The sequence below is a fragment of a genome, unplaced genomic scaffold, assembly GCF_019419815.1.
Source record: "Pyrus x bretschneideri cultivar Hongxiangsu unplaced genomic scaffold, Pyrus_bretschneideri_v1 Contig1, whole genome shotgun sequence".
Lineage (NCBI taxonomy): Eukaryota > Viridiplantae > Streptophyta > Magnoliopsida > Rosales > Rosaceae > Pyrus > Pyrus x bretschneideri.
Genome location: NW_025999390.1, coordinates 961,265 through 986,980, shown reverse-complemented (window position 1 = coordinate 986,980; position 25,716 = coordinate 961,265). Strand labels below are relative to the sequence as shown.

Below are 25,716 nucleotides of genomic sequence, written 5' to 3'. Positions count from 1 at the left end.
AATTCGCAAAATTCGATCAGCACTGGTGGCCCCCGCCCGCTGTCTCAGTCTTCTTCTTCTGCATCCAACCTCCTTTCTTTCCCCTTTTAATAGAATCCGGCTTCTCTGTCCGCCCGCTTCTCTTCTCGTACACTTCTAACCCCTTTTATTTTATGCGATAATATTTATATCATGTTAATATTTTATATTGATTTTTTTTATAAAAATAATAAGACAAAAAATATTGATGTGGCTTAATCGTAACCGCACAAATAGGAGAGGATGATAGATTGATAGTGTATGGGAATTGGAAGGGTAGAGAAGCCAGGTCCCTTTTAATATCGGACTACGATTATCTCCCCTCTTCTTTTCATCCCCTTTCATCCTCTCCTCTTACATTTTCTTTTTTTTTTTCTTTTTTCTTTTCTTGTTATAAAAAATTAATATAAAATATTGACGTGGCTTAACCGTGACCGTTCAAATATGAGAAGAGAGAAAGAGAGGGAAAAAAAATGAGAGAGAATCATACTCCTTTAATATCTGTGGGAGACAGGTAGAAAGTAAGATGGTGCAGAGTTTATCTCAACCTAAACATTATTATTAGTATCTCAAATGCGATGGTGCATATATGCACGTGCGCGAGCTATAGTTGGTAATCGGCGGATGTATGTATTCGCGTGTTATAATTAATTTAATTTTACGTGATAAGAAATAGAGAGGACGCATGATTTGTTTAGTGAAACACCATGACTTCTCTAGCTCACGAGCAAAGACTTACATGAGCCATTTTTATTGCATTATTGTGTTTAAGTTTCTTTTTGTAAAACATAATTATTAAATTGAGAAACAACAGTAACAAAAAATTCGTTTTATATAAGTTGTTCTCAAGTTCATGACCATCCAACCAACCCACCATAGTTGGATTTAAAAAGGTTTGGGTTTGGGTTTTAAAATGTAGAAGGAGAAGTGTATTGTATAATGTCATATTAAATATAGAAGAAAACAAAGATAGATCACATGGTGCAGTAAGTAAACCCATGGGACATATAGAATAGAAGACAAGGCTTTTGCTTACTCATGGAGTCACAAGCATACATAATATGTTAAATAATTGATGAGATGTGGCTTTGGTAGGGTAGGGTAGGTGCTAGCAAAGCAAACAACTACAAGACAAGACTGTTCATAAGGCGGTGGTATCTACTCACATATTTTTATCTTTTTACAATTCATTTAATCTGATGATCAAAAATTAAAAAGAGATTATAGAGGGTCACCACATTTTTTTGAATCAAATGTTACAATGCATTATATGGGCATGGGAAAGAAAGCATGAGATTTTGTTTTTACATGATTTTAAAAGTATGTGGCTACATCATGAGCCTAATCCACCTCAACTACTGAGATTTAAAGACTAATAATATATGTTTGTGTTTTGTCATATTCAAAATAAAATCATTTCTAGTAACTAACTAATTAATTACTAATTAAACTCAACTTTCCACCTCCCAGCTGAACCCACCAAATATTTAACAATGTGGTTAAAAGTCACAATCACACAGCTAATTTAAGTACAATCGAAACCAAAACCTCACAGTAAAATTAAACTGTCAATGTTATCCTGCCACTGCAGAGTTTTATGGACCAGAATTTTATGGAACCCACCAAAATTAAACTGTCAATGTCATCCTGTCACTGCAGAGTTTTATGGACCAGAATTCAGAATTTAAACTCAGAGCTTCTCTCTCACCTTTCCAGTTTCCACACACCCATATACACATTTTCTAGATTTCCCTCCAACATTCTCACTTCTCAGAGATGGAAACTCACTCGGTTTCCAAGCTCTTAGTCTTGTTCTTGTCGATGGCATTGTTCTTGGGTTCTGAGCTCATCCACTGCACCACCGTCACCTACGACAAGAAGGCCATTCTCATCAATGGCCAGAGAAGATTGCTCATTTCTGGATCCATTCATTATCCCAGAAGCACCCCTGAAGTCTCTCTCTCTCTCTCTCTCTCTCTCATTTTTTTGTCTGAAAATGATTTCCGCATGGTTTTTTTCTCATTATGCACGCTACTGTTTATTTTTCGCTCGATTCTCTTTTAATATTTCATTAAAATTCAAGAATATAGTACTGTGCATGGACAAAAAATATCGTATGCGGAAATCACTTGCCGTTGTTTCACCATCCCAAAATCATAAAAACGTGATTTTTGTGATATTTTTTGTGTATGTTGGACAAATCATGAATTGGGTTTTGCTGCAGATGTGGGAAGGCCTCATACAAAAGCAAAAGATGGAGGCTTGGATGTTATCGACACCTACGTTTTCTGGAACGGACATGAACCTTCTCCTGGCAATGTACTATTTAATTTTACTACTAGTTTAATTTTTCACTTAAAATTATTTAAGTTTCTTGAATTTTTATTTATTTTGTATCTCAGTATTATTTTGAGGAGAGATACGATCTAGTAGGGTTCATAAAGACAGTAGAGAAAGCAGGGCTCCTTCTTCATCTGCGCATTGGGCCTTATGTTTGTGCAGAGTGGAATTTTGGGTACCGTACTTTCCCATTCATTATTTATTTATTTATTTTGTTATATTTTTTTGCTAGAGTTGTACTTATATCTGCGTTCTGTGTCTGATACAGTGAGGAGTAAATGCTTCAAATTTCAGAAGTATTTATTTATTTTAGTTTTTCTGATATTTATTTATTTATTCATTTATTTTGTTATCTGAAACTTGGGTGCTTAAAGTTTGACTCCATTTTGTGCAGAGGATTTCCTGTTTGGCTGAAATATGTACCCGGCATCAGTTTCAGGACAGATAATGGGCCATTTAAGGTATTTTTCTTCCTGAAAATTTCTACTGAAAGCTCTAAATTTTGTTAGAATGTGATGAAATTAGAGGATTAACTGTAGAGCTCATGGATCTAGCAGACGCGGGTTAGGTCAGTTGGTTAAAGCAATGTGCTCGTCGTCCCCTTCTGTAGATTCTACAGTAGTTTAGAATATTGCTTTGTAAAATGAAAAAACTTTGAAACTTCATTCTTTGTTTTGTTTTTTGGTTGAAGATGGCAATGCAAGGGTTCACCCAGAAGATTGTCCAGATGATGAAAGATGAGAAGCTATTTGCATCACAAGGTGGTCCCATCATCCTTTCCCAGGTAATGTATTCAGTTTTGGTCAATTTGATCCGCTGGAATTCGAGTACATTTTATCGAAATGTTTGAATTCATTGATGAACTTGTTCGATTCAATGTTTGAACTTTGTGTGGTGCAGATTGAGAATGAGTATGGACCGGAGAGCAAGGCATTGGGAGCTGCTGGCCATAACTACATTAACTGGGCTGCTCAAATGGCGGTTGGATTGGATACCGGAGTCCCATGGGTGATGTGCAAGGAAGACGATGCCCCAGACCCTATGGTTAGCCATCTTGTTCTCTTCGGTTTTCTAGGTGTGCTAGGACTGGAGTGGATTGGATAACCCTGATACCTATAGTCCTCGCTCAATGTTATTGTACTGATTATGTCTTGGTTGCAGATAAATGCATGCAACGGTTTTTACTGTGATGGATTCACTCCCAACAAACCTTACAAGCCTGCCATGTGGACGGAAGCTTGGAGCGGCTGGTAAGACGATCTTAACCCATGGTCGGAATTTGGCTGTATTCACGTTCATTCTTCTAATTCAATGCAACAAAATGTTATTAGGTTTACAGAATTTGGTGGCACAATTCACCATCGACCTGTCCAAGATTTAGCATTCGCAGTTGGTCGATTCATACAGAAGGGTGGCTCATATGTGAATTACTACATGGTTAGTTTCCTTGTCCGTCAGTTCCAAGTTTTAAAAGACTAATATGTGCCGGCTCAAAATTTGAGTTTCGCCATTTGTGGTTTATGACAGTATCATGGAGGAACAAACTTTGGACGAACAGCTGGAGGCCCCTTCATTACAACCAGTTACGACTATGATGCTCCCATTGATGAATATGGTACAAATTTAGCATGAAAGTCTAAACATTTTCGATGAAAATTCAAAATACAGTGAATTTCGATTTCCGTCTTGAGCTCTTACATCACCCCTCAACTGTTTTTAGGTTTGATCAGAGAACCTAAATATGGTCATCTGAAGGAGCTTCACAAGGCTATCAGGCTATGTGAACATTCTTTACTCTCTTCAGAGCCTACCGTCACTTCACTAGGAACCTATCATCAGGTTTGGCTTCTTGAATGCACATAATTTCTTCAATTGGACGATCTCTGCTACATTATCAACCTTACGGAAAAATCTGTTCATGTCTCGGTTATCTTCCAGGCTTATGTATTCAATTCAGGACCAAATAGATGCGCAGCGTTTCTCTCAAACTTCCATTCAACAGGAGCAAGAGTGACTTTCAATAACTTGCACTATGATTTGCCTCCTTGGTCTGTTAGCATCCTTCCTGATTGCAGGAATGAAGTATTCAACACCGCAAAGGTAAGTAAAGATGTTGGCGCTCGTATTGCAAGTCCTTTTATTCATAAATTTGTATCTCTGTATCTCAAGTTATTGATACAACTGGCTTTTCATCAAGGTGGGAGTTCAAACGTCACACGTGCAGATGATCCCGACGAACAGTCCGTTGTTTTCATGGCAGACTTACGATGAAGATATCTCTTCTCTAAACGATGGGTCAAGCATACCGGCTGTTGGACTTCTAGAGCAGATAAATGTTACTAGAGATACTAGTGACTATCTGTGGTACATGACGAAGTGAGCAGCCTTACAATCCTTTCTTTCAAAAATTGTTTCTTAATCTACGTCATACTTGACATCTCGGTTTGCATGCTATTCAGTGTTGACATCAGTTCATCAGACCTCGGCAGAGGAAAAAAGCCTACTCTTACTGTGCAGTCAGCTGGTCATGCCCTCCATGTCTTCGTCAACGGACAGTATTCAGGTATGCTGTGAAATTTTTGTTTTCTGACAGCGAGCAGGAATTTACTCTTGACTAGAACAAAAACATAATCATAATTTTTTATAGGTTCGGCGTTTGGAACTAGGGAGCAGAGGCAATTCACATTTGCTGAACCAGTCAACCTCCGTGCTGGAATAAACAGAATTGCACTGCTCAGCATAGCTGTTGGATTACCAGTTAGTGCCTTACTCATAGCTCATTGACTCCGAATGTAAAATTGTGCACGTAAACTCAATGATGATGCCCGTTAATGAACTTGGTTACTGATAAACATTTTGTTTCGGTGTTGAAGAATGTTGGGTTGCATTATGAGTCATGGAAAACAGGAATCCAAGGTCCGGTTTTTCTGGATGGTCTTGGCCACGGAAAGAAAGACTTAACGTCGCAGAAGTGGTTCTACAAGGTCAGACAACCTCCCAAAAATACATCTCTGTTACTTGTTACTCTCACCCTCTCTACTTTTCGCTGAGGTTTGAATCTCATAGTAAAATCTTTCAAACAGGTCGGCCTTAAGGGAGAAGAAATGAATTTAGTCTCTCTAAACGGAGCCTCATCAGTTGATTGGATCCGGGGGTCACTAGCTACCCAAGCCAAGCAGATGTTGAAATGGTACAAGGTAAGGATTTTGAGATAGTGATGAAAACTAGTCAGGCAGTAAGCTTTGGAAGCTAAATTAAACGTTGTCTTGGATTGTGCAGGCTTATTTCAATGCACCCGGAGGAAATGAGCCATTGGCGTTGGACATGAGTAGCATGGGAAAGGGACAAGTATGGATCAATGGGCAGAGCATCGGTAGATACTGGATGGCTTATGCCAAAGGTGACTGCAGTTCGTGCAGTTACATTGGGACATTCCGTCCCACGGAATGTCAACTTGGCTGTGGCCAACCAACTCAACAATGGTATCATGTTCCTCGTTCATGGTTAAAGCCGACGCAAAATTTGGTGGTAGTGTTTGAGGAACTAGGCGGAGATCCATCGAAGATTACCCTTGTGAAAAGATCAGTGACCGGTGTTTGTGGTGACTTACATGAGAACCACCCAAATGTCGAAAATTTTGATGTTGAGGGCAATGAAAATTCTAAAACGCTTCACCAAGCACAGGTTCATCTGCAGTGTGCACCGGGGCAGTCTATCTCGAGCATTAAGTTTGCAAGTTTCGGAACTCCTACTGGAACTTGTGGGAGTTTCCAGCAAGGAACGTGTCACGCGACAAACTCACACGCCGTGGTGGAGAAGGCATTACCCCCTCTCCATAATCTTTCCTGTTCTTATATTTTCTTGTCCTTCCACATAATCTGTTCACAACTTAACATGTCTTGCAGAATTGTATCAGCCGCGAGAGTTGCTCGGTTGCTGTAACCAATAGCATTTTCAAGACAGATCCATGTCCGAATGTACTCAAACGGCTATCAGTTGAAGCTGTTTGTTCGACGGAAATTACAACCAATCAACCCAATTCAAGGAGATGAAGACATCGCACGAGGAGAAAAACTTCAAAACACAGATAACAGAATATGCACACCATGCAAGCTATGAAGCAAAAGAATCAAGACAGATAAAGGCATTAAGGTGTTTGGTTTCACAATTTGATAGGGCACAGTAGTTTGCTAGTACAGGCGAAGTGCTTTTGCTTTTGCCTTAAGTAGTTTGTTGTTCAAGTACAGGCAAGTGCTTTTGCCTTTAAGTAGTTTGTTAGGTACAGAAGTGCTTTTGCCTTTAAGTAGTTTGTTAGGTACAGGCAAGTGCTTTTGCCTTTAGTTTGGTTTATGGCTCCCCCATTCCCCAGTATATGGGCAATCCCGACACTTAACAAGAATTCGAAATTATGTCAATGCAAATACGAAAGTTTCCAATTCGTCGCGAAATCTCAATTCAATTGAATTAAAAGCATTCATAGATAGCAGCCATGAGGCATCATATGGGTACAAGTAGTCATATATATAAAACATTCATGTCTTCAGAAACCCATAAAAGTTATAAACAACTAGTGAAGAACGGTAGGAGGTTCATATTCTCGAAAGAGAGTGCGAAAGTTAGGCAGAAGCAGTTGCGACATCAGCTGGAGAGGCATGCTTCACAACTTTGAGCTGTAACTCTTCTTTCTTAGCACCCACAACCTTGTCAACTACCTTGCCTTCCTTGAGGAACAAGAAGGTCGGCATTGCCTCCACGCCCCACTCCTCCGTAACAGTCTTCAGCTCATCCACGTCCCACCTTTAGGAATGTCACTTCCGGGCTCTTCCTAGCCAACTCCGCGAATATGGGTGCAATGAACCGGCAAGGTCCACACCATCGAGCTGTGAAGTCGACCACGATCTATTGAAATATAGACCAAATTAGTGAACTTACTTCGCTAAACATTAAATAAAGATTACATGAAATCAACCACGGTCGCTTAAAGCAATCAATCACGAAAAGATGACATTTTCATTCTCCACAGAGGAATCACTGAGAGAATAATCGTATACATTCGAACCCAACATGGCTAAAACTCGTCGACAATACGAGAAGTTTGCATCATATATTTCCTTGCAAACAGGGCAATCCAGGACACAAAATCGACCACATCAACCACCAGCTGTTACAAAAGGCACCAAATTTACATATCTAATCGGTTAAGCAATGTACAAGCCATACGTAGCAAAATTCCAACGGTAATCTGCCATACACCCCATTCATGATTCTTGTGCATGAATTGGAAAAGAGAAAATAGGAGAATTGGTCCATCATCTTTAGTCGAATTGGAGCAATGGTGCTTTGGTTAGACTAAACTTTAAGGACCAGTACCATCCAATAGAACTGTAGAAGTGGCGAATCAACCTATTGGGTTGTTAATGATTCTTATCGGTGCCCGTTAACAACCCAATAAATTGATTTGCCACCTCTATCATCCAAGGACCAAATCTTCAATTAGACCAAAGTTTAGGCCCCAAAGCTACAATTTTTTCTTTTAAAATTTTGCACTAAAATTCTAGCCACAAATCCAATACGGCGAACAAGAAAGTAAAAAAATTTGATCACAAATTACAATCATTCAATAATACATCACAAAACAGCAGAATACTAAAATTAAACTTTATTCGACAAAAAATGCAAAAGGGAAAAGAATGAAGTGCGTGAGAAGAAAAAAATACCAGTTTCTTGTCGACGTGGCTCTTCTCGAGGTGCTCGGTCCAGGCGGCGACTGAGTGGCAGGCGATCACTTTTTCCTCCGCCATTTTCTTCTTCTCCGCTTTCTTTCCATAAATCTAAAGTTGTTCCGAGCTCCATTTTTCTTTTGCGATGATTTGGGAACGAGATCGGGCCTCCGCGTGTATATATATATATATATATATACTATATATATATATATACATATATATATTTATATATATGGCGGGATGCCGATCTTAACTAAAAGGGCTTAATAATTGATTTAATTGCAGTAATGCCATTATGTTTGAATAACGTTTGTGCTGGTAACGGTGTACGCGCGCGCATACCATCCGTAGTGACGTAATGTATTTTGTCATGTAGTGAGGGCAGGTCTGGCCGAATGAACCTGGACGAGGCCCAAATGGGATACATTCCTCGCGGTTGTAGATGGGGCTCACCTCCATAAATTGATTAAAGCCCAACATATATTTTCTTCAAGGTAGTTTTACACTATTTGTGTCAATGCTTTAATAAAAATAGAGTACACTAGCGCGCATGTCGATCTTATTTTCATAAGAGAGATGGTATGAATAAATGGTAAGACATGACCAGTCTTGAGAATTTAGGGGCCTTAGGTGAGCCTTCAAAATGGGACCCTAAGGTTCTCTGACCTCGACTCTTTGTACATTGATATTTTGAATAAAGAATTTGCTATTTTTACTTCAAATATCATTAAAAACTAATCTAGAAAGAATAAAGATATACAAACATTACTTAATATTTCATGTCTCGCGATAACTCAATTCCAATTGGCATGAAATATAGGGTAAATTACACAGAATTACCTCAACTATTGGATCATTAACAGTTTCATACCTTGTATTTAAAAATTTTCAATATCATACCGTATCTTCAAATTTGTTGCAATGTCATACCTTCCGTCAGTTATCTGTCAATTCCTTTGTTAAATGCTGACGTGGCACACTTTCTATTAAAAAACTAATAAAATATTATTAAAAACTAAAAAAAATCGTTTAATAATTTTAAATATTAAAATAAGAATTAATTAAAAAAAAAAACCCCCAAGTTTGTCTTCCCCCTACCCCCTGCAACCCAGAAAGAAAGAAAAAGAAGAAGAAGAAGAGAAAAAAAAAAAAAAAAATGTCCATCTTCATCTTCCCTGGCCCCCCTTCCCTACAACCCACCCCTTTCTTCCCCCTCTTGTCTTCCCCTTCCCTCCTCCTCTGCACCCACCCTCTTCCCTCCTCTACACACCCCACTCCTTAAATCCACACTCATTCCCCCCATTTTCTTTTTGCCCAATTTCTCCACCTGCTGAATCGGTAGAAGACGGGATTTGGGTTGCAAGGAAAGGGGGATGGGAAAGATGAAGATGGTTTTTTTTTTTTTATCTGGGTTGCAGGTAGTGGGTGTGAGGGTGGGTGCGGAGGAGGGAAGGGGAAGACAGGAGGAGGAAGAAAGGGGTGGGTTCCAGGGAAAGGGGGTCGGGGAAGATGAATATGGGGTTTTTTTTTTTCCTTTTTCTTGTTCTTCTTTCTTTCTTTCTTTCTGGGTTGCAGGGCTTTGTGTGTTTTTTGGGGGGAAGGGGGGGGGGGTTTGAAGTTATTTATTTATTTATTATTATTATAATATTTTTTTAATAAATAACTTTTCTTTAATTAATTATTATTTTAATATTTAAAAAATATTAAACGATTTTTTTTAGTTTTTAATAATATTTTATTAGTTTTTTTTAATAAAAAGTGTGTCACGTCAGCATTTAACAAAGGAATTTATAGACAACTGACGGAAGATATGATATTGCAACAAATTCGAAGATACGGTATGACATTGAAACTTTTTAAAGACGATGTATGAAACAATTAATGATCCAATAGTTGAAGTAATTCTGTCTAATTTACCCTGAAATATATCATAACATCTTATCATTGAAATTCTTATTCATAGATAGTAGATTCAAGGCATCATATAGGTACATGTAATCATATATATATATATATATATATATATATATAAAACATTCATGTCTTCAGGAACCCATAAAAGTTATAAACAACTAGTAAAACAAAGTAGGAGGTTCATATTCTCGAAAGTGAGTGCGAAAAGCCTAAGCAGAAGCAGTTGCGACATCAGCTGGAGCGGCATGCTTCACAACTTTGAGCTGTAACTCTTCTTTCTTAGCACCCACAACCTTGTCAACAACCTTTCCTTCCTTGAGGAACAAGAAGGTCGGCATTGCCTCCACGCCCCACTCCTCGGTAACAGTCTTCAGCTCATCCACGTCCACCTTTAGGAATGTCACTTCCGGGTTCTTCCTAGCCAACTCCGCGAAGATGGGTGCAATGAACCGGCAAGGTCCACACCATGTAGCCGTGAAGTCGACCACAATCTATTGAAATATAGCCCAAATTAGTGATCTTAATTCGCTAAACATTGTATACAGAAAACATGAAATCAACCTCATACGCGGTCGCTTAAAGCAATCAATCATGAAAAGCTGAGAAAATAATTGCATACATTCGAACCCAACACGGCTAAAAACTTGGCGACAAGACGAGAAGTTTTTATCATATATTTTCCTGCAAACAGGTCAACACGGGACCCAAAATCGACCAAACCAACCACCAGCTTTTACAGCAGGCACCAAATTTACATATCAAATTGGTTAAGCAATATACAAGCCAAATGAAATTCAGACTAAATCTCCAATTAGACAAAAGTTCAGGGACAAAAGCTAGCATTTTCTTTAAAAAAATTGCCCTAAAATTCCAACAAGAAAATACAAAAAATCTGATCGCAAAATACAACACAAAATTAAAATTTTAATTTAACTTATTCAAGAAAGAATGCAAATTGAAAAAAAAATGAAGTCTGTGAGAAGAAAGAAAAAAACCAGTTTCTTGTCGACATTGCTCTTCTCGAGGTGCTCGGTCCAGGCGGCGACAGAGTGGCAGGCGATCACTTTTTCTTCCGCCATTTTCTTCTTCTTCTTCTTCGCTTTCTTTCAATAAATCTTGGATTTTCAGAGCACGATTTTCTTTGCGATATTTGGGAATATGGGTGTGGGGGCTCCGCGTATATATAGAGGCTGCCGATCTTAACCAAAAGGGTTAATTTTTCGATTTAATTGCGGAAATGGCATAATGTGAACGGCGTACGTGGTGGTCTCTGTAGCATACGCAGTGACGTAATGTATTATGTCGTCCAAATGAACCTGGACAGAGGTCCAAATAGGAATATACTCCACGCGGTTGTAGATGGGGCTCGCCGCCTTGAGTGATTTAAACGAGGCATTTCTCAATCTTTTTTCATTAACAGCAAGTAATTTGTAGCTCTGAATCTCTTCTCTTTCTAATTTAGATGAATTTAGTGTTAATGATTATTTTATTGTTTGCTAAAAAAACATATTTTACTAATTTATTATCTTCAAATTCACATTTCAAACTAGTAATATTCTTTTCTTCCACCTTCCACGAAATACGTCGTTTTTGCCATTTAGGCAATGGGCCCAAGCCAACCATGTTAATAGATAATTGTTAGAAAAACGTCATTTTTGCCGTTTAGGCAATGGAGCCAAGCCAACCATGTTGATAGATAACTGTTAGAAAAACTAAATTTATAATTATATTTTGTAAATTAACTTCTTAAAGGTCGATAAACTTCAACATAAATAAATAGAATTAAACAATAGCGGCATTTTGTTTATTTTGAATATTAATAGAGTTTATGCCCTTCATTTTCTTCTTTTTAGTTCTTTTTGTATTTTTTTTTTAACCGGTGAAAGAAGAAATTAATAGAGAATTAAGAAACAACAACAAAAGAAGATTGGAAAATGAGAGTTGGCAAAATCATTATCCTAACAACATCCACGCTATTGGATGAAAATGAAGACAAATAAAAATGGTGTTTGAAGATTTTTGTGTGTTGAATGAAAATGATAGACCAACCCAAACCATAGAAATCATCGGCCCAACTTCCACGTGGGAAAATCTAAAACCACATCCAAACACTCCCCATATTTCCAAATCCTTTGCCATCTACCAAATGATAAGAACAAATTACATTACATGAGTTTATTATCACCAAGATGTTTTACTTTAATAATATTATTATGTGACGAAAAGAATATAAGACTCATTTGAAATATTTTTAAAATAATTCAAAGTGTTTTTTATGAATATGTTTTTTAATCTAATTTTTTGTAAAATGCGAGTGATCTTAAAAAAACATTAAAATATTTCCTACAAAAATACATAATGCTTTTAAAATCCAATATTATTTTCTATGAAACCTTTTCAATCATTTAAAAAGCATAACGAATCATAACTATAAACTCGTTACATGTATTTCATTCTTACCAAATGATAGACCAAATGGGTATTTGCTAAGTTGACTGACATTTTTGCCCTTTCTATCTCCATATTATCCACATCTCCTTTCGCCTCCTTAAAACCACCAGATTTTGCCACTTTTTCTCAAAATTTAGAGGGAGAGAAACAGAAAAACAGAAAGAACTGGTCACTCTTACTCTCGCTCTCTTCCCTCCACAAACATGGCCTTCTAACTCGCTTTCCCTCTCCTCCTCATCCCAACGCCGCTCCAATGGCTCTCCCTCAGCTCATCCCCTCCTCTTCCTCCTCCTCCCTCCCCCATAAACCCACCTTCAACCCCAATCCCCTCCCCTCCCGCTTAAACCCTAACCCTAATATCCTCTCCCCCCGCCTCCACCGCCGCCGCCAACGACCCGGATCCCTCCAATGCACAGCCTCCTCATTCTCTGAGCGCCACCCCACCAATCAGCCCAAATCAGGGGACGTCGTCGAGCTCCCCATTTTCCCCTTGCCCCTCGTCCTCTTCCCGGGCGCCATCCTCCCCCTCCAGATATTCGAGTTCCGCTACCGCATGATGATGCACTCCCTCCTCCAGTCTGATCTCCGCTTCGGCGTAATTTACAGCGACACCGTCTCCGGTACCGCCGACGTCGGCTGCGTCGGCGAGGTCGTCAAGCACGAGCGCCTTGTCGACGACCGGTTCTTCCTCATCTGCAAGGGCCAGGAGCGGTTTCGCATCACCGACCTCGTCCGCACCAAACCCTACCTGGTGGCGGAGGTCAAGTGGCTTGAAGACCGGCCGTCGAGCGACGGCGAGGACGACCTGGAAGCGTTGGCGAACGAGGTCGAGTCGCATATGAAGGATGTGATTCGGTTGTCGAATCGGTTGGGCGGGAAGCCGGAGAAGGATGTGCAGGACCTGCGGCGGAACCTATTTCCGACGCTATTTTCGTTTTTTGTTGGGAGCACGTTTGAAGGGGCGCCGAGAGAGCAGCAGGCGTTGCTGGAATTGGAGGACACGGCGGCGCGGTTGAAGAGAGAGAAGGAGACGCTGAGGAACACACTTAATTACTTGACGGCATGCCTCCGCCGTCAAAGACGTCTTCCCGTCGGTGTGAAAATTGAACGGAAATTGGGATTGAGGTATCGGAATTGCACCCAAAGTATACCACTGTTGCATTTTCCCATTTTGTAGATTTTTTAGATATATTCTTAATTTAGAAGTTCAATTTGCAAATACGTCATAACTTTATATGGGATCCATGTGTCTTGATCTCCAAATTCATTTCTCAGTTAACAAATTTGAAATTCTAAAACGAAATGGTTATCAAACGAGTGCCTAATTTGACAATCTCGAACGAGTGCCCAATTTGACAATCACGTATTAATAATCAGAAAAATTAAGCAATGATGGTAATGAGTGTGAGGAAATCATTTTCCCATGTATTACGGGGAAAGATTCATACAAACCTCGAGGCAGAGCGCCCTTTCTGTATCACAGATGGGGTGATCATGGGGGCAGCAGTGGCTGTCGTCCTTGCAACGAACAGCGGAGTTCAACTCACAGCATCTCCAAGCAAACCATATGCCGAGAAACCTCTTGGCACAACAGCACGTTTGCCCTGCTGCGCTGTGCGTAAAGAGGTCACATTTGGTCGGGCCCGGGGTCGGAGGTGAGGGGAAGAGGAGGGTTTTGCCCGGTCATTGTCGGATACGAAGCATTAACGATGAAACCAACTGTTATCCCACCTTTTGCATACAACGAACTTTGTCGACGATAAGGAGGGCCTCTACTCTTATTTACAGATAGAAAAAATCGGTTAAGGGTGGGAGAAAATCGGCTAAGTTTGGTTTGTACATGTAAACTGAATATCTACATATATTTTGATTAGAAAATGCGATTATGGGATGGATGATTCAATGCAAAATGAGTAGAGGGAGACCTTAGAAAACTTGAAAAGTGACTTTTAAGAAAAAAACATGGAGTACTTAAAGTTAATATAATACTTTACACAAAATTGAGCGTAATGACGTTTAAAGATTCATACAACTGACCCACTTAGAGGGGAATAAAATATTTTTGTTGTCGAAGAGAAAATGCATAATGCTAGTATCTCGGTCGACCAACAATACTCATTTTTTTGCTTAGATATCGAGTTCCGATCCCACAATAAAAAATAAAAAAAGCTATTACCAACAAAACAAATCACATGTTATTGATGATGGAAATATTGTTTATACTTTATAGTTTATAGTATTGATATTTTTCGATTACTTGGAGCTAAAGGAAAATTGTGCAAAATCGAGTATAACGGTGTTTTAGTATTTATATAGTTGAATTCTTAATGATACAAGACTTTGTTGTTGTTGTGTAGATTTATATTAGACCATTTAATATGGACAAATGCTTCTGGTTGTATTTATTAAGAGTACTCACCTTTACATTTAAGTATAGAGTTCTGAACCCACAATAAATAAATAAAAAAAAAACTATTACCAACAAAATAAATCACATGTTATTGATGATAAAAATATTGTTTATACTTTTTATAGTTCATAATAGTGATATTTTTCGATTGGGCAACTTAAGTAACAAATTAATTATCAACTTTTATGTTCTTTAGTTTTCAAAAATTAATCTACAACTTTAGTCTCTCAATCATTACTCTTTTCGATTACTTAGTGAGTAATGCTATTCATACCAAGTTTTTATACCATATTTCTATACCATCTTAGGTGACATCTGATGTGGACAACCATATTATTTGAAAAATTTGCAAAACCCAATGAGAGGAAGGAGAAAAACTCCTCGTATACCATAATTATCATTTAATTAACTAGTTTTTTTTAATTATTAGTTTATTAAATAATGAATTAAATTTTAAAATCTGATTAATTTAATTGTTGTGGCTGTCCACATCAAATATTACCTAATATGGCATGAAAATGCAGTACAGAAATATAATATGAATACTGAATAGCATTACTCTTGCTTAATTAGAACCGTTCTCTCTATTTGTGAGTGCAATTAAACGACGACGTGGCATCAATTATTGGCTGATCGACACAAGCTTTCCCCACATTTTAAAGAAGACACGTAAAGGCACCTGTACAAGAACCTAACGACACGGTGAATACTATAGATAGAGATCGGATCACTATCTCCAGTGACTCGAACTGACTCGGATTCGCCAGCCGATACGTACAATCGTTCGTCGTGTCGGACCGTCTCTGTTCCTCATTCGCACCCGCCTCCGTTCCTCAGCCTCATTCCGCACTGTAGGATTTCAGAACGCGGCGAATCATGGACGTCGATCCTCGTCACTTCAATCAAGTTGTAAGTTTCCAGTTTTCTGTTCTTATTTTCTCCAATTACTGCAATTTCCACAACCTTATTTCACTTCAAATCCCTGGGATTGTACAATAATTATCTAATTAGTGCTCAATTTCATTGATTTTAGCCATTGACTCGTTGATTTTGTAATTAGGGCTTGCTGCATTTCATTGATTTTAATTTGATGTTTTATTAGCAGGCTATCAATGACAATGATATCCACAATATTGTTCTGTCATACCTTGTGCATAACTGCTATAAAGAAACTGTGGAGTCGTTTGTTGCTTCGACGGGGACGAAGCAGCCTGCCGACTGCGTTGAGGATATGGAGAAAAGAAATAGTAGGTTTGCAATGATGTCGACTTTACTATCATATAATGATTGAACACATTGTATCGAATGGTTCGGGCTGTTGGGGATTGGTTTTTAGGATTCCAAAAGCATGTACTACCAACTAAAAGCGCTTTTGATTATTGTCGTTAGAAGAACTTAAAAAGTGATTTTGGGTTACAAAAGCGTTTTCTAGAGAAGCTTCTTTAAGAAGCCTAGAAGTTTGAACGTGTTTATAATACATAAAAGTACAGCAAAAGTACTATAAGCAGGAGTGATTCTTACAGAAGCAGCTCCAAATGGAGGGACTTTCTAAGGTACTCTGGCTTATCCGGTGCTCCGGGTGTTTTAATCGTAAGATCTTTGTTTGAAAATACAAAAATCAAGATCTAAAGGTTAAAACACGCAGACCACCCGGGAATCCGGAGAACCAAGATTTTTTACAAAGGGACCCTTCATGTTGAAAGCTGTTGTATTGCTATTGGGGATAATATTGGAGTGGTTGATCAGTGACGATGCCAAATGTATGTTTTGTTGTCTTCAGGGATTTTTCAATGTGCAGTGGAAGGGGAAGCTCTTAAGGCAATTGAACTGACGGAAGAGTTGGCACCTGACTTAGTGGAGAAAAACAAAGACTTGCATTTTGACCTTCTGAGCCTGCACTTTGTTGAACTTGTTTGCGCTAAAAAATGGTGAGCAAAATTACAATGACACCTTGTTAGTTGTGCCCATCGTGCTATTTTAATTCTTTATTTCTTTAGCAGCACAGAAGCTTTGGAATTTGCCCAGAACAAGTTGACCCCCTTTGGGAAGGTGGAAAAATACGTCACAAAGCTTGAAGTATGCTTCAAACTCCTAAATATTCCTTTATAAGTATATGCTTATGTTTTGTGTATGTTTATTCATGTTGGTATGAAACTCAAAGTTTGGTATTGCTTCAGGACTTCATGGCTCTGCTGGCTTATAAAGAACCGGAGAAGTCTCCTATGTTTCATTTGCTTAGCTTTGAGTATCGGCAGCAAGTTGCAGATAGTTTGAATCGAGCAGTTCTTGGTTTGTTTCCCAAATTTCTCCTTACTTCTGTGTATCATATATGTTTCGATTCTTTGCAGAGATAACTGTACCGTGCCTATCTCGTATACCTATTTTCTTTGATTATAAATGTCTTTGAAACAGTCATTAATGTCTTGTTTTATTGTGTTGCATGGCTCAGAGCATTCAAACCTGCCCAATTATTCTGCAATGGAAAGGCTAATACAACAGACCACTGTAGTTAGACAATGCATGAGTGAAGATAATGCCAAGGTAACATGCAGTTAGTTAATTTTTATTTTTGTGTCAGTTCTCGAGGCTGAATTTGGGTAAATTCAATCCCGATTTTCACTATCGGAATTTCATTAGCTTTGCAGAATTTAATGCTTATCCCAAAATTTTAAAAACTGACTAGATTATTTGGTCTATATCCAAGTGCTATATTCTTGTTGGGATTGCAGAGGTCTAAAAACATCCGTGTTAAAGCAATATGCACATACTAAGGATGAACAACTAATTAGTTGCTAGGATAAGTGAAATGTGTAGCGCGTTGCAAGATTGCGTTACTCACTCTCTTACTACGTGGTTTTGCAGAATGGGAACCCCCCATTTTCTCTGAATGATTTTCTTAGAAGCTAAATGGATGAAACTTTTGGAGCAGCACCGGATGGGGATGATTGGCGGTTGTTGAATTCTCATATACTACAGTTTGCCTAGTTTGCTTCCGACCACGTCGGCGCATGTGGATTTGGTGTCATACATTATTTCATGTATAGAAAGTAGTAATCGAAGGGGATGAACGTAGAAAACTCGGATGGGGTATGTGCCAATTGGTTTTCGCTTAGGCATTAATGCAAGGCTTGCATATGTTATGGTGTTTATTTTAAGACTTGCAAACTTGTGTAATCTATCTGTAAATTACAATGTCAGATTTTGAGTAGAGCACTTGTAAAATCCAGTTAGCTCTTCCTCGAGTGAAGTTGTTTGATTATTGGGTTCAAATTGATTCGAGGTTTAACCCTAAAGCCACATGAATTAATCTTCTTATTTCGATTGCTTTATTCGTCAAATTTGTCACATTTTTCCGTTAGCGATGATGATATATATCATTATTATCGAACTCGTCATTTTAGGAATTCAAATTTAAGATCTTATAAGTGAAGAAAATGTCTCCAGACCACAATGCTAAATGAAAATTTAATATGTGTAGAAAACGTCAAAAGATTTTAATCTCAGATCTCTTATATATAAGTAAAAGAAAAAGTCACTAAATCGTAGTATAGAGTAACAAACACGTGTCGAAAATTGGGAAACTCATAACCAATTGAAAGTGGAATGCATCTATTTGGGCTTAAAAGTTAAAAAGTTGCAAAAGAATAGTCGCGCCATTTATTTGGGCTTTGAAATACCATAAAGCAGTAATGGACTGGGGTTAGAAACTATAAGTCCCGCCAGCCCTCGGCTTCGTCCGTTGGACCGTTTGTCTCCCTCGCTCCCTCCCTCACTCGAGCTGCTTCTCCATTCGGATATGGCGTCTCTCATCTCCCCGCCACCGTCAACTTCCTACCTCTTCCGCCACAAATCCTCCTTCTACGGTACCGTTTTCCCCCAAAGGTAACCTCTGAACATTAGGGTTTCCCGACAAATCTGTAAAATCTTCTCCCCCGGTACTAAACGCTTAAATGCTACAACTAAGTAGACAGTAATTTCGATGGTGTTTTACATGTAGGTGTGAGCAGGAGTCGAACAAGTCCAAAAATGTCAGATTCTTATCAGTAAGCTGCCGAATTAGCACCAGAGCCAAGGAGTCATCTTCTGCTCAAAAACCCAATACTTTAATCAAGGAACCTCACAAGTACTTTGATCAGGTGATCATCACCGTTCGTTCCGGCGACGGAGGCCACGGCGCGGTCCTCGCCATGCCGAACCAGAGACCTCCCAGCAAGCCGCCGCAGGGGAAGCATGAGAAGGAGAAGCTGAGGAGGAAGAGCTTGCTGAAAAGGGATTTTGGTGGGGCCCTTGTTCTTCCTGTGGGTGGCCATGGAGGTGATGTTGTGATTTATGCTGATGAGGGTAAAGATTCGTTGTTGGAATTTCACGCGAAAAGCCGGTTCAATGCAAAACGCGGTGGGAATGTGGCTGCAATGGGGGTCTTGACATCCCAGTTGCACGATGGACTTTCTGCTCCGGCTCTGCGTATTCCTGTGCCGCCGGGTTTGTAGATTGTTTTGTGTTCTTTTGTTATGATTTATTGCAGTGGATGTGATGAATTAGGAGTTTTTCCCTCAATGGCGTAACCGCTGATGATAATGTGGTAGGATGCTTATTATAATTTATGTATTTGTGCTATAGGTACGGTAGTGAAGCGTAAGCGAGGAACCTTGTTGGCTGATCTAGCACGGCCAGGGGACGAAATTCTTGTAGCGAGGGGCGGACAAGGAGGGGTGAGACAACCTGCTTCTTACAGATTGAGTGATAGCCCCAAATTTTGTATCATCTAACTTGTCAAGGCTGTTGTGCAGCAGATTATGTCAATGCTAATCTGCAGTTCACATTTTAATTTTTTCCACTTTTGTGGCAGATTAGCTTGGTAGAAACGCCGGAGCGTAGCAAGAAAAAGGTGATGGCTTTGACCACAAATGTGATGAGAGATGATAGTGATAAGGTAAAATTGTGCTAATACTGTAGTGTATACCTTTCTATGGAGTAGAAAAATACAAATTTTCCAATAACGAAAATAATCAGTCATATGTGTTTCGTTTAAAACAGCTTGTAAGTAATTTTTGAATTGTTTCAGGTTTTGGCTGTTGGTCAACCAGGAGAGGAGGTTAGTTTGGAGTTGATCTTACGAGTTGTTGCTGACGTTGGTTTGGTTGTAAGTATTGATTTCCCATGCTCTATATTTTTTAAAGTATCTCTCTCTATGGGGTTGCTTTTTCTGGTCAAAGTTCTGCTCTTAGAAGTTCATTTATCATATTCAATTATCATATCGCCGTGGTGTTAATGGAACTGGTGGTACCTGATGTTCTTGTTACCTTGCTTGCCGAAAAAGAAACACCATCTCACCATGTTGAGCACAAAATCTGTCAGACCAGATTGTACTTTATCGGATTTAGTTTCCAGTTTTGATTTACTGAAAAATTTGACAGAGTTGAGCTGATGGGTTGGTTGTAAGTATTGATTTCCCATGCTCTATATTTTTTAAGTATTTTTCTCTATTGGGTTGCTTTTCTGGTTGAACTTCTGCTCTTAGAAGTTCAATTATCATATTGCCATGGTGTTAATGGAACTGGTGGTACCTGATATTCTTGGTACCTAGCTTTCCGAAAATGAAACACCACCTCACCATGTTAAGCACAAAATCTGTCAGACCAGATTGTACTTTATTGGATTTGGTTTCCAGTTTTGATTTGCTGTACTGTAAAAAATTTGACACAGTTTAGCTGATGCCTAACTATTGGTATTATGGTAATGCTTCTTCAGCAGTTCCTTACACTGGTTAGCAAATTTCGGAGAGAAGGGAAATCTAAATAGAGACTTTTGCAAGTTACATCTCAAAACTTTTTAGTTATATGCACAAGAAAACGAGTAATAAATATTTTGATTAAATTAATTTTGAATAGAATCAAAGAGAAAACCTTGCTGACTCCTTCAGTAGATGTTGTTAATGGCTAAATGTAACAAATATCCCTTGTTAGGTTTTAATTTTTCCTTGATTATAATTTTGGTGTTACATGGTTCAACGAGAAAGAAATGGAGTAAGACTACTTATATAAGGTGCTAGTATGGTCTTTAGACTCCTAATGTTTCCTGCTTTTGTTGCAGGGCCTTCCAAATGCTGGAAAATCAACCCTTTTGGCCGCCACTACACTTGCAAGACCTGATATTGCTGATTATCCTTTCACAACCTTAATGCCAAACCTTGGACACCTTGATGGTGACCCAAGTTTAGGGCCAGGGATGTATTCTTCTGAAGCAACTTTGGCAGATTTGCCTGGTCTTATTGAAGGTGCTCATCTTGGGAAGGTAATGCTTGATATCATGTTTCTTCACTTATTCTAAAGCTCCAACTCTCTTAATTCAAACTCTATCCTCCCTTAGGGTCTTGGTCGCAATTTCTTGAGGCATCTGAGGCGGACTCGGCTATTGGTCCATGTTGTTGATGCAGCAGCTGAGGATCCTGTGAATGACTACAGAACTGTCAAGGAAGTATGTGCCCCCTTATCCATGTGCTGTATTTGATTGACAAGTTAGTGTGCATAACAGATACCTCACTGTCGTTCTAGCTGACTGTTGTTTGACCTGATGCTAACTACCAGTTTTATAATTTTCAGGAATTGCGAATGTATAATCCTGATTACCTTGAACGACCATATATAGTGGTGTTGAATAAAATTGACCTTCCCCAGGTTTGTGTCTCTTTTTATTTCCTTTTCTGGCGTGAAAATGCTTCCTGATTCTGATCACTATCCTTTGTTTGTCACTAATACCATGGTTCTGTAAGATACTGTCATATCCTCCTAAATTTCATTTTTATTAATGTTAAGATATATATTCATTTCAGGCAAAGGACAGGCTTCCATCTCTGACGGAAGAAATAATGAGGCTTGGTTGTGATACAGCATCCTCTGAGCCAGAAACGAGCACTGCAGGTGCAGTTAAACGGCCGGTCCCTGAAGGTGAGAATGCCGATGTAACTTCATCAAAAGCTCCGACCAAAGACAGAAAGGATAAAGATATTGAGGACTATCCACGACCCCTTGCTATTGTAGGAGTTAGTGTATTGTAAGTTCATCACTATTTCTTTTCATTCTTTCTATTATCTTGAATTCTATGCATAAACTTCTTTGCTGTTTCTTTAGTGTTAACTTTTTCTCCACTGGTTTCGTCGATCTGGTAGAATTCTTTCTTTTTTTGTTGGGAGGGTTGAGCCATGAAGTATCAAGTTATTGCTTGACAGATTATTTTGCATAAATCTATAAAGCTCGTTATAGTTAATTGGAGCTACCCCTGCCTAGTTCTATCTAGTAACAACAGTCCCTGCTTAGTTTATGCAGTAACAGCGGCAGCGTAAACAAAAGTTTCACTGTCTTGCCATTGGTTTTTGCAGGAAAGGCATCAGAGTAAACGAAATGTTGAAGGCGATAAGGGCAGGTCTGCGAAAGTGCCGAGGCATAAACGAAGCATAGGAATTGAGTGTGAGAGTCTCTTCTTAATGAGAGACACTGTTACTGCATAAACTAATCATGCTTAGTTCCGTGTATTAACAACAGCAGCAGCCTAAACAAAATGCCGAAGGCGGTAAGGAGCCGGTCTGTGCAAGTGTCGAGGTTGAAACAAAGCATTGTAATCGAGCGGTGAGAGTGAGACCATGAGTTTCAAGAGGATCTGTACCGAAGGTGCATTGATTAGTTCGTATAATACACATCATTTTTTTTTTTTTGCTTTGCGTTTATGCCTAAATCCCTAAACGAGATAATGTTCTTCCCTAAATGAGATAATGTTCTTCGATTTGTTTCAAGTAGTGAGAGAGGACGGAAGTCAGACTAAAAAAAAACTATATTAGGGTCTAGTTTCTTTCAATACAAATGAAGATTCATGATTGAGATCTCAAAGAATGACGAATTGATATCATTTTGTCTGTATCTCTATACTAGTTATGATATGTGAGTTTTAAGAGTTGTTAAAAACCTTATGCTCAGTTTTGTTTCTTTCTATAATATGAGCCATGACATATGGGTTCTCACAGTATTTAGAAAGTTGATGTAACTAGATGTATGTTTTTTCAAAGTGATGTGATATTATGAAATTCATTATGTTATTAATTTTTTTCGTATTTTCTTTAAATTCCTTCAACTTTTATGATTTAAAAAATGTTTAGATAAGTACAAGAAAAAGTGTGTGTTGTCGTAAGACTGCAAATCTGCAATAATAATGTAGTCATGAGACTAATAATACCGACGAAAGTTATCATAATAATGCTGATGAAAGTTATTTTAAGTTTCTGGATGTAATTCAAGTTTTTATGGAGGCCAGTTACTTATTTTAGTAGGTTAAGCCTTCGAAAAAGAGATGAAATTTGTTTTCAATTGTGATCATGTGAAAAAAAATTCTTGCTTATACTATGATTTGGTCGATCAAATGGAGATGAAATTTGTTTTCAATTGTGATCATGTGAAAAAAAATTCTTGCTTATACTATGATTTGGTCGATCAAATGGAGTACTACGTTGTTGTTTTTTTATTTTTTATTTTTTTGGTCGGGAGGATTGAGCTATAAAATATTAAGTTTTTGCTGTACAAATTATTTCGTGTATTCACCGCAACCCCTGCCTAGTTATATGTAGTAACAATGGCAGCAGGCTAAACAAAAGTTTCACTATGTTCCCATCGGTTTTTGCAGGAAAAAGGCATCAAAGTAAACGTTTGCATTGAGCATAAGAAGTTGAGTGTGTATGTATGCGGAAGATGTATTAACACACGATAATGAGAGCACGATTGCAATCTTTTTTTCCTTTGATTCTTCAATCCAGTGTTTTGTGTATTAGTCCAAGTAGTGAGAGTGACGAAATTTGAAATAGATAAAGGAGTTAGATTAGGGTTCAATTTCTTTTAGTAATACCAAATGAAGAGTAATGATTGATATATGAGAGGGTGATAAATGCATACATTTTATATGTATTTTTGTGCTAGAACATGTGATGTTTGAAGGTTTATATATATGTTATATGTGAGCCGTGACAATTGTCTTTTGAGAATTATTAAAAGCGGATGCTAATGTATGATTCGTAAGAAGAATTCTATGATTTATACAATGTATTATTTGGTTTTTTGTTTATCCTATAATTGATATGTTTTTTTTTTTTTACTTCGATTTCAATTTTCGTGATTTTAAGTTATTTAAAATGCTTAGATTAGTAGAAAGTATGTGTATATGCAGAAGTTTACTGCATGACAATAACATGAACACGTGTGTGTGTAATGATTCGAGATAGTTGTCAGTTACGTGTATTTTAACTGTTGTAATTTTAAAGGTCTTGTTAAAGACAGATATATCAGTGTACGTTCAGTACTTAGAATCCTGACAGAGTTTATTCTTTGTTCTTTTCCTATTATTTTTTATAATCTGATTTAAGTTGTATTTTAGTTGTTGTGATTTTAAAGGTTTGTTAATGACAGATATGTTAGTGTACGTTCAGTATGTAGAATCCTAACAGAGTTTATTCCTTATTATTTTCCTATTATTTTTTGATAATCTGATTTAAGTTGTTTAATTAGTGATTTCAATATACTTTACGTAGAGTCCTATGACAAATAAAATTTATCATTTATTTATTTTTCTAATTTTACAATTTCAAGGTTTTGAAAATATTGGATAACCACAAGCGAATACGTGTGTATGTCATGTTGTCTTGATTTACTGCAGGACAACAACAATGACACGGTGTGAACATGGAACTGAGGAAATGAGAATCAGTCCCTATGAATGTGATTCAATATGCTGGTACGATCCATTGCACTCTCTGGGCTTCCTATCCTTTTCGGAAATCTCGCAGCAGGGGACCCACAGATCATAAACTCATTTGATCCATCCATTGAATCTGTTCTGCTGTCATGGGGATTTAGCAAAACGCAGCACGTATCAAGCGGTTTGCATGCTATGCTAATTGTCAAGCCCTGGTTTGGGAACTAACGTAGCTTCTTAAATCCAACAGTTCCTTCGTTCGTAAATCAGCGTTCATCCAAATATCTCATTTTAGACTATCTCTAACTCTTGAGGATAAAATTTAAAAATTTAAATCAAAAAATTTTAAATTATAATCTAGAAACTGTTTGTTTTTTTTCTTTAACCCTTATGGCTTAAATTTAGTCCGAAATTATTAAATAATGATTTTAACTTAATTTTTCTTTTTTGGCACTTTTTTGAAAATAAAATTTATGTAGATTATCCTAATTTATTTTTATGAACATTTTGATATTTAAATTCCGATAAGTAATTAAAAATCATACAAATATATAGGTATTTATAAAGTTTTAAGTTAAATTTGTTTTAAATAATTTTCTTAAATTATTTTAGACGTTAGATTTAATTTTGGACCGTCAAATCTTTTTTTTACCATTAGATTTCATTTCATTTGATCACAGCAGTTAGATTATATGTAGAAAACAAAAAAAATGTTTGAAATATGATAGTTTGGTGGGTCTAGAATAATTTAAGTCAGATTTAAATCCTGGGGAAATCTAGCCTAGAGATATATTTTCTCCCCAGGGCTTATTTTAGTCCAATGGTTGGAGATAGTTTGAGGGGATTTTAAAGCTTATATTTTAAGTTTTGTTTCATGTGTTGGAGATGGTCTTATCTCCAAGTAAACCCAAAACACTTTTCTTTTTTGCAAAATATTGATGAAAAAAAAATAGAGTTCTTATCTGTGTATCAATAAAGAAAAAGAGAATACAAAAATGAAAATTCAACTTGTGTCTGCATCAGTAAATTCTTTAAGTATTTCTTAGTTATATAATTTGACTCTCTACTATCACAAGAAATGGTTCTGATATCCTAAAACTTGTTAATCAATCTTGTTGTATCTACACT

At 37.8% G+C, this 25,716-nt stretch overlaps 5 protein-coding genes and 1 pseudogene across 8 annotated transcripts; 4 read left to right on the top strand and 2 right to left on the bottom strand.

The window, feature by feature from the left end:
* Positions 1–1,690: 1,690 nt before the first annotated feature.
* Positions 1,691–6,796, top strand: LOC103928364 (beta-galactosidase 5). The gene is given in 19 exon segments (XM_009337397.3): positions 1,691–1,971; positions 2,243–2,258; positions 2,261–2,337; positions 2,421–2,533; positions 2,753–2,819; positions 3,050–3,142; positions 3,259–3,402; positions 3,520–3,608; positions 3,690–3,795; positions 3,886–3,973; positions 4,079–4,197; positions 4,297–4,458; positions 4,556–4,734; positions 4,818–4,921; positions 5,006–5,115; positions 5,232–5,342; positions 5,442–5,555; positions 5,638–6,177; positions 6,264–6,796. Coding segments are annotated over 19 exon segments (2,556 nt in total). The 5' UTR covers positions 1,691–1,794; the 3' UTR covers positions 6,411–6,796.
* A 16-nt stretch (positions 6,797–6,812) lies between these two features.
* LOC103928372 lies at positions 6,813–8,250 on the bottom strand (annotated as a pseudogene).
* Positions 8,251–10,007: 1,757 nt separating this feature from the next.
* LOC103928381 (thioredoxin H1-like) lies at positions 10,008–11,161 on the bottom strand. Its single transcript, XM_009337418.3, has 2 exons — positions 10,991–11,161; positions 10,008–10,486 (listed from the first exon to the last, which is right to left on the bottom strand). The coding sequence occupies exons 1-2, from the start codon at positions 11,072–11,074 to the stop codon at positions 10,205–10,207; spliced, it is 366 nt and encodes a 121-aa protein (XP_009335693.1). The 5' UTR covers positions 11,075–11,161; the 3' UTR covers positions 10,008–10,204.
* A 1,480-nt stretch (positions 11,162–12,641) lies between these two features.
* Positions 12,642–13,687, top strand: LOC103928397 (lon protease 2). The gene is given in 2 exon segments (XM_009337436.3): positions 12,642–13,509; positions 13,511–13,687. Coding segments are annotated over 2 exon segments (846 nt in total). The 5' UTR covers positions 12,642–12,699; the 3' UTR covers positions 13,547–13,687.
* Positions 13,688–15,530: 1,843 nt separating this feature from the next.
* Positions 15,531–18,098, top strand: LOC103928407 (glucose-induced degradation protein 8-A homolog). 4 transcript variants are annotated; one of them, XM_009337470.3, is made up of 7 exons: positions 15,531–15,765; positions 15,962–16,103; positions 16,637–16,784; positions 16,857–16,932; positions 17,034–17,145; positions 17,306–17,397; positions 17,719–18,098. In XM_009337470.3, the coding sequence occupies exons 1-7, from the start codon at positions 15,733–15,735 to the stop codon at positions 17,761–17,763; spliced, it is 648 nt and encodes a 215-aa protein (XP_009335745.1). In that variant the 5' UTR covers positions 15,531–15,732; the 3' UTR covers positions 17,764–18,098. The 4 variants fall into 4 exon arrangements, with proteins under 4 accessions (XP_009335745.1, XP_009335737.1, XP_009335728.1 ...); XM_009337462.3 differs by having other exon boundaries at positions 16,854–16,932; XM_009337453.3 differs by having other exon boundaries at positions 15,959–16,103.
* A 478-nt stretch (positions 18,099–18,576) lies between these two features.
* Positions 18,577–22,949, top strand: LOC103928356 (probable GTP-binding protein OBGC2). Its single transcript, XM_009337391.3, has 10 exons — positions 18,577–18,738; positions 18,854–19,338; positions 19,477–19,568; positions 19,706–19,789; positions 19,922–19,999; positions 20,950–21,150; positions 21,226–21,333; positions 21,459–21,533; positions 21,689–21,909; positions 22,235–22,949. The coding sequence occupies exons 1-10, from the start codon at positions 18,653–18,655 to the stop codon at positions 22,311–22,313; spliced, it is 1,509 nt and encodes a 502-aa protein (XP_009335666.2). The 5' UTR covers positions 18,577–18,652; the 3' UTR covers positions 22,314–22,949.
* Positions 22,950–25,716: the final 2,767 nt, after the last annotated feature.

Coding starts and splice junctions, on each gene's coding strand:
- LOC103928356 (XM_009337391.3), top strand. CDS start 18,653: ATGGCGTCTCTCATCTCCCCGCCACCGTCAACTTCCTACCTCTTCCGC. Junction 20,000..20,949: donor TTGCTGACGTTGGTTTGGTT/GTAAGTATTGAT, acceptor CTTTTGTTGCAG/GGCCTTCCAAATGCTGGAAA. Junction 21,334..21,458: donor ACTACAGAACTGTCAAGGAA/GTATGTGCCCCC, acceptor TATAATTTTCAG/GAATTGCGAATGTATAATCC.
- LOC103928407 (XM_009337445.3), top strand. CDS start 15,733: ATGGACGTCGATCCTCGTCACTTCAATCAAGTT. Junction 16,933..17,033: donor AATACGTCACAAAGCTTGAA/GTATGCTTCAAA, acceptor GTATTGCTTCAG/GACTTCATGGCTCTGCTGGC. Junction 17,398..17,718: donor TGAGTGAAGATAATGCCAAG/GTAACATGCAGT, acceptor GTGGTTTTGCAG/AATGGGAACCCCCCATTTTC.
- LOC103928381 (XM_009337418.3), bottom strand. CDS start 11,074: ATGGCGGAAGAAAAAGTGATCGCCTGCCACTCTGTCGCCGCCTGGACC. Junction 10,487..10,990: donor GCAATGTCGACAAGAAACTG/GTTTTTTTCTTT, acceptor ATATTTCAATAG/ATTGTGGTCGACTTCACGGC.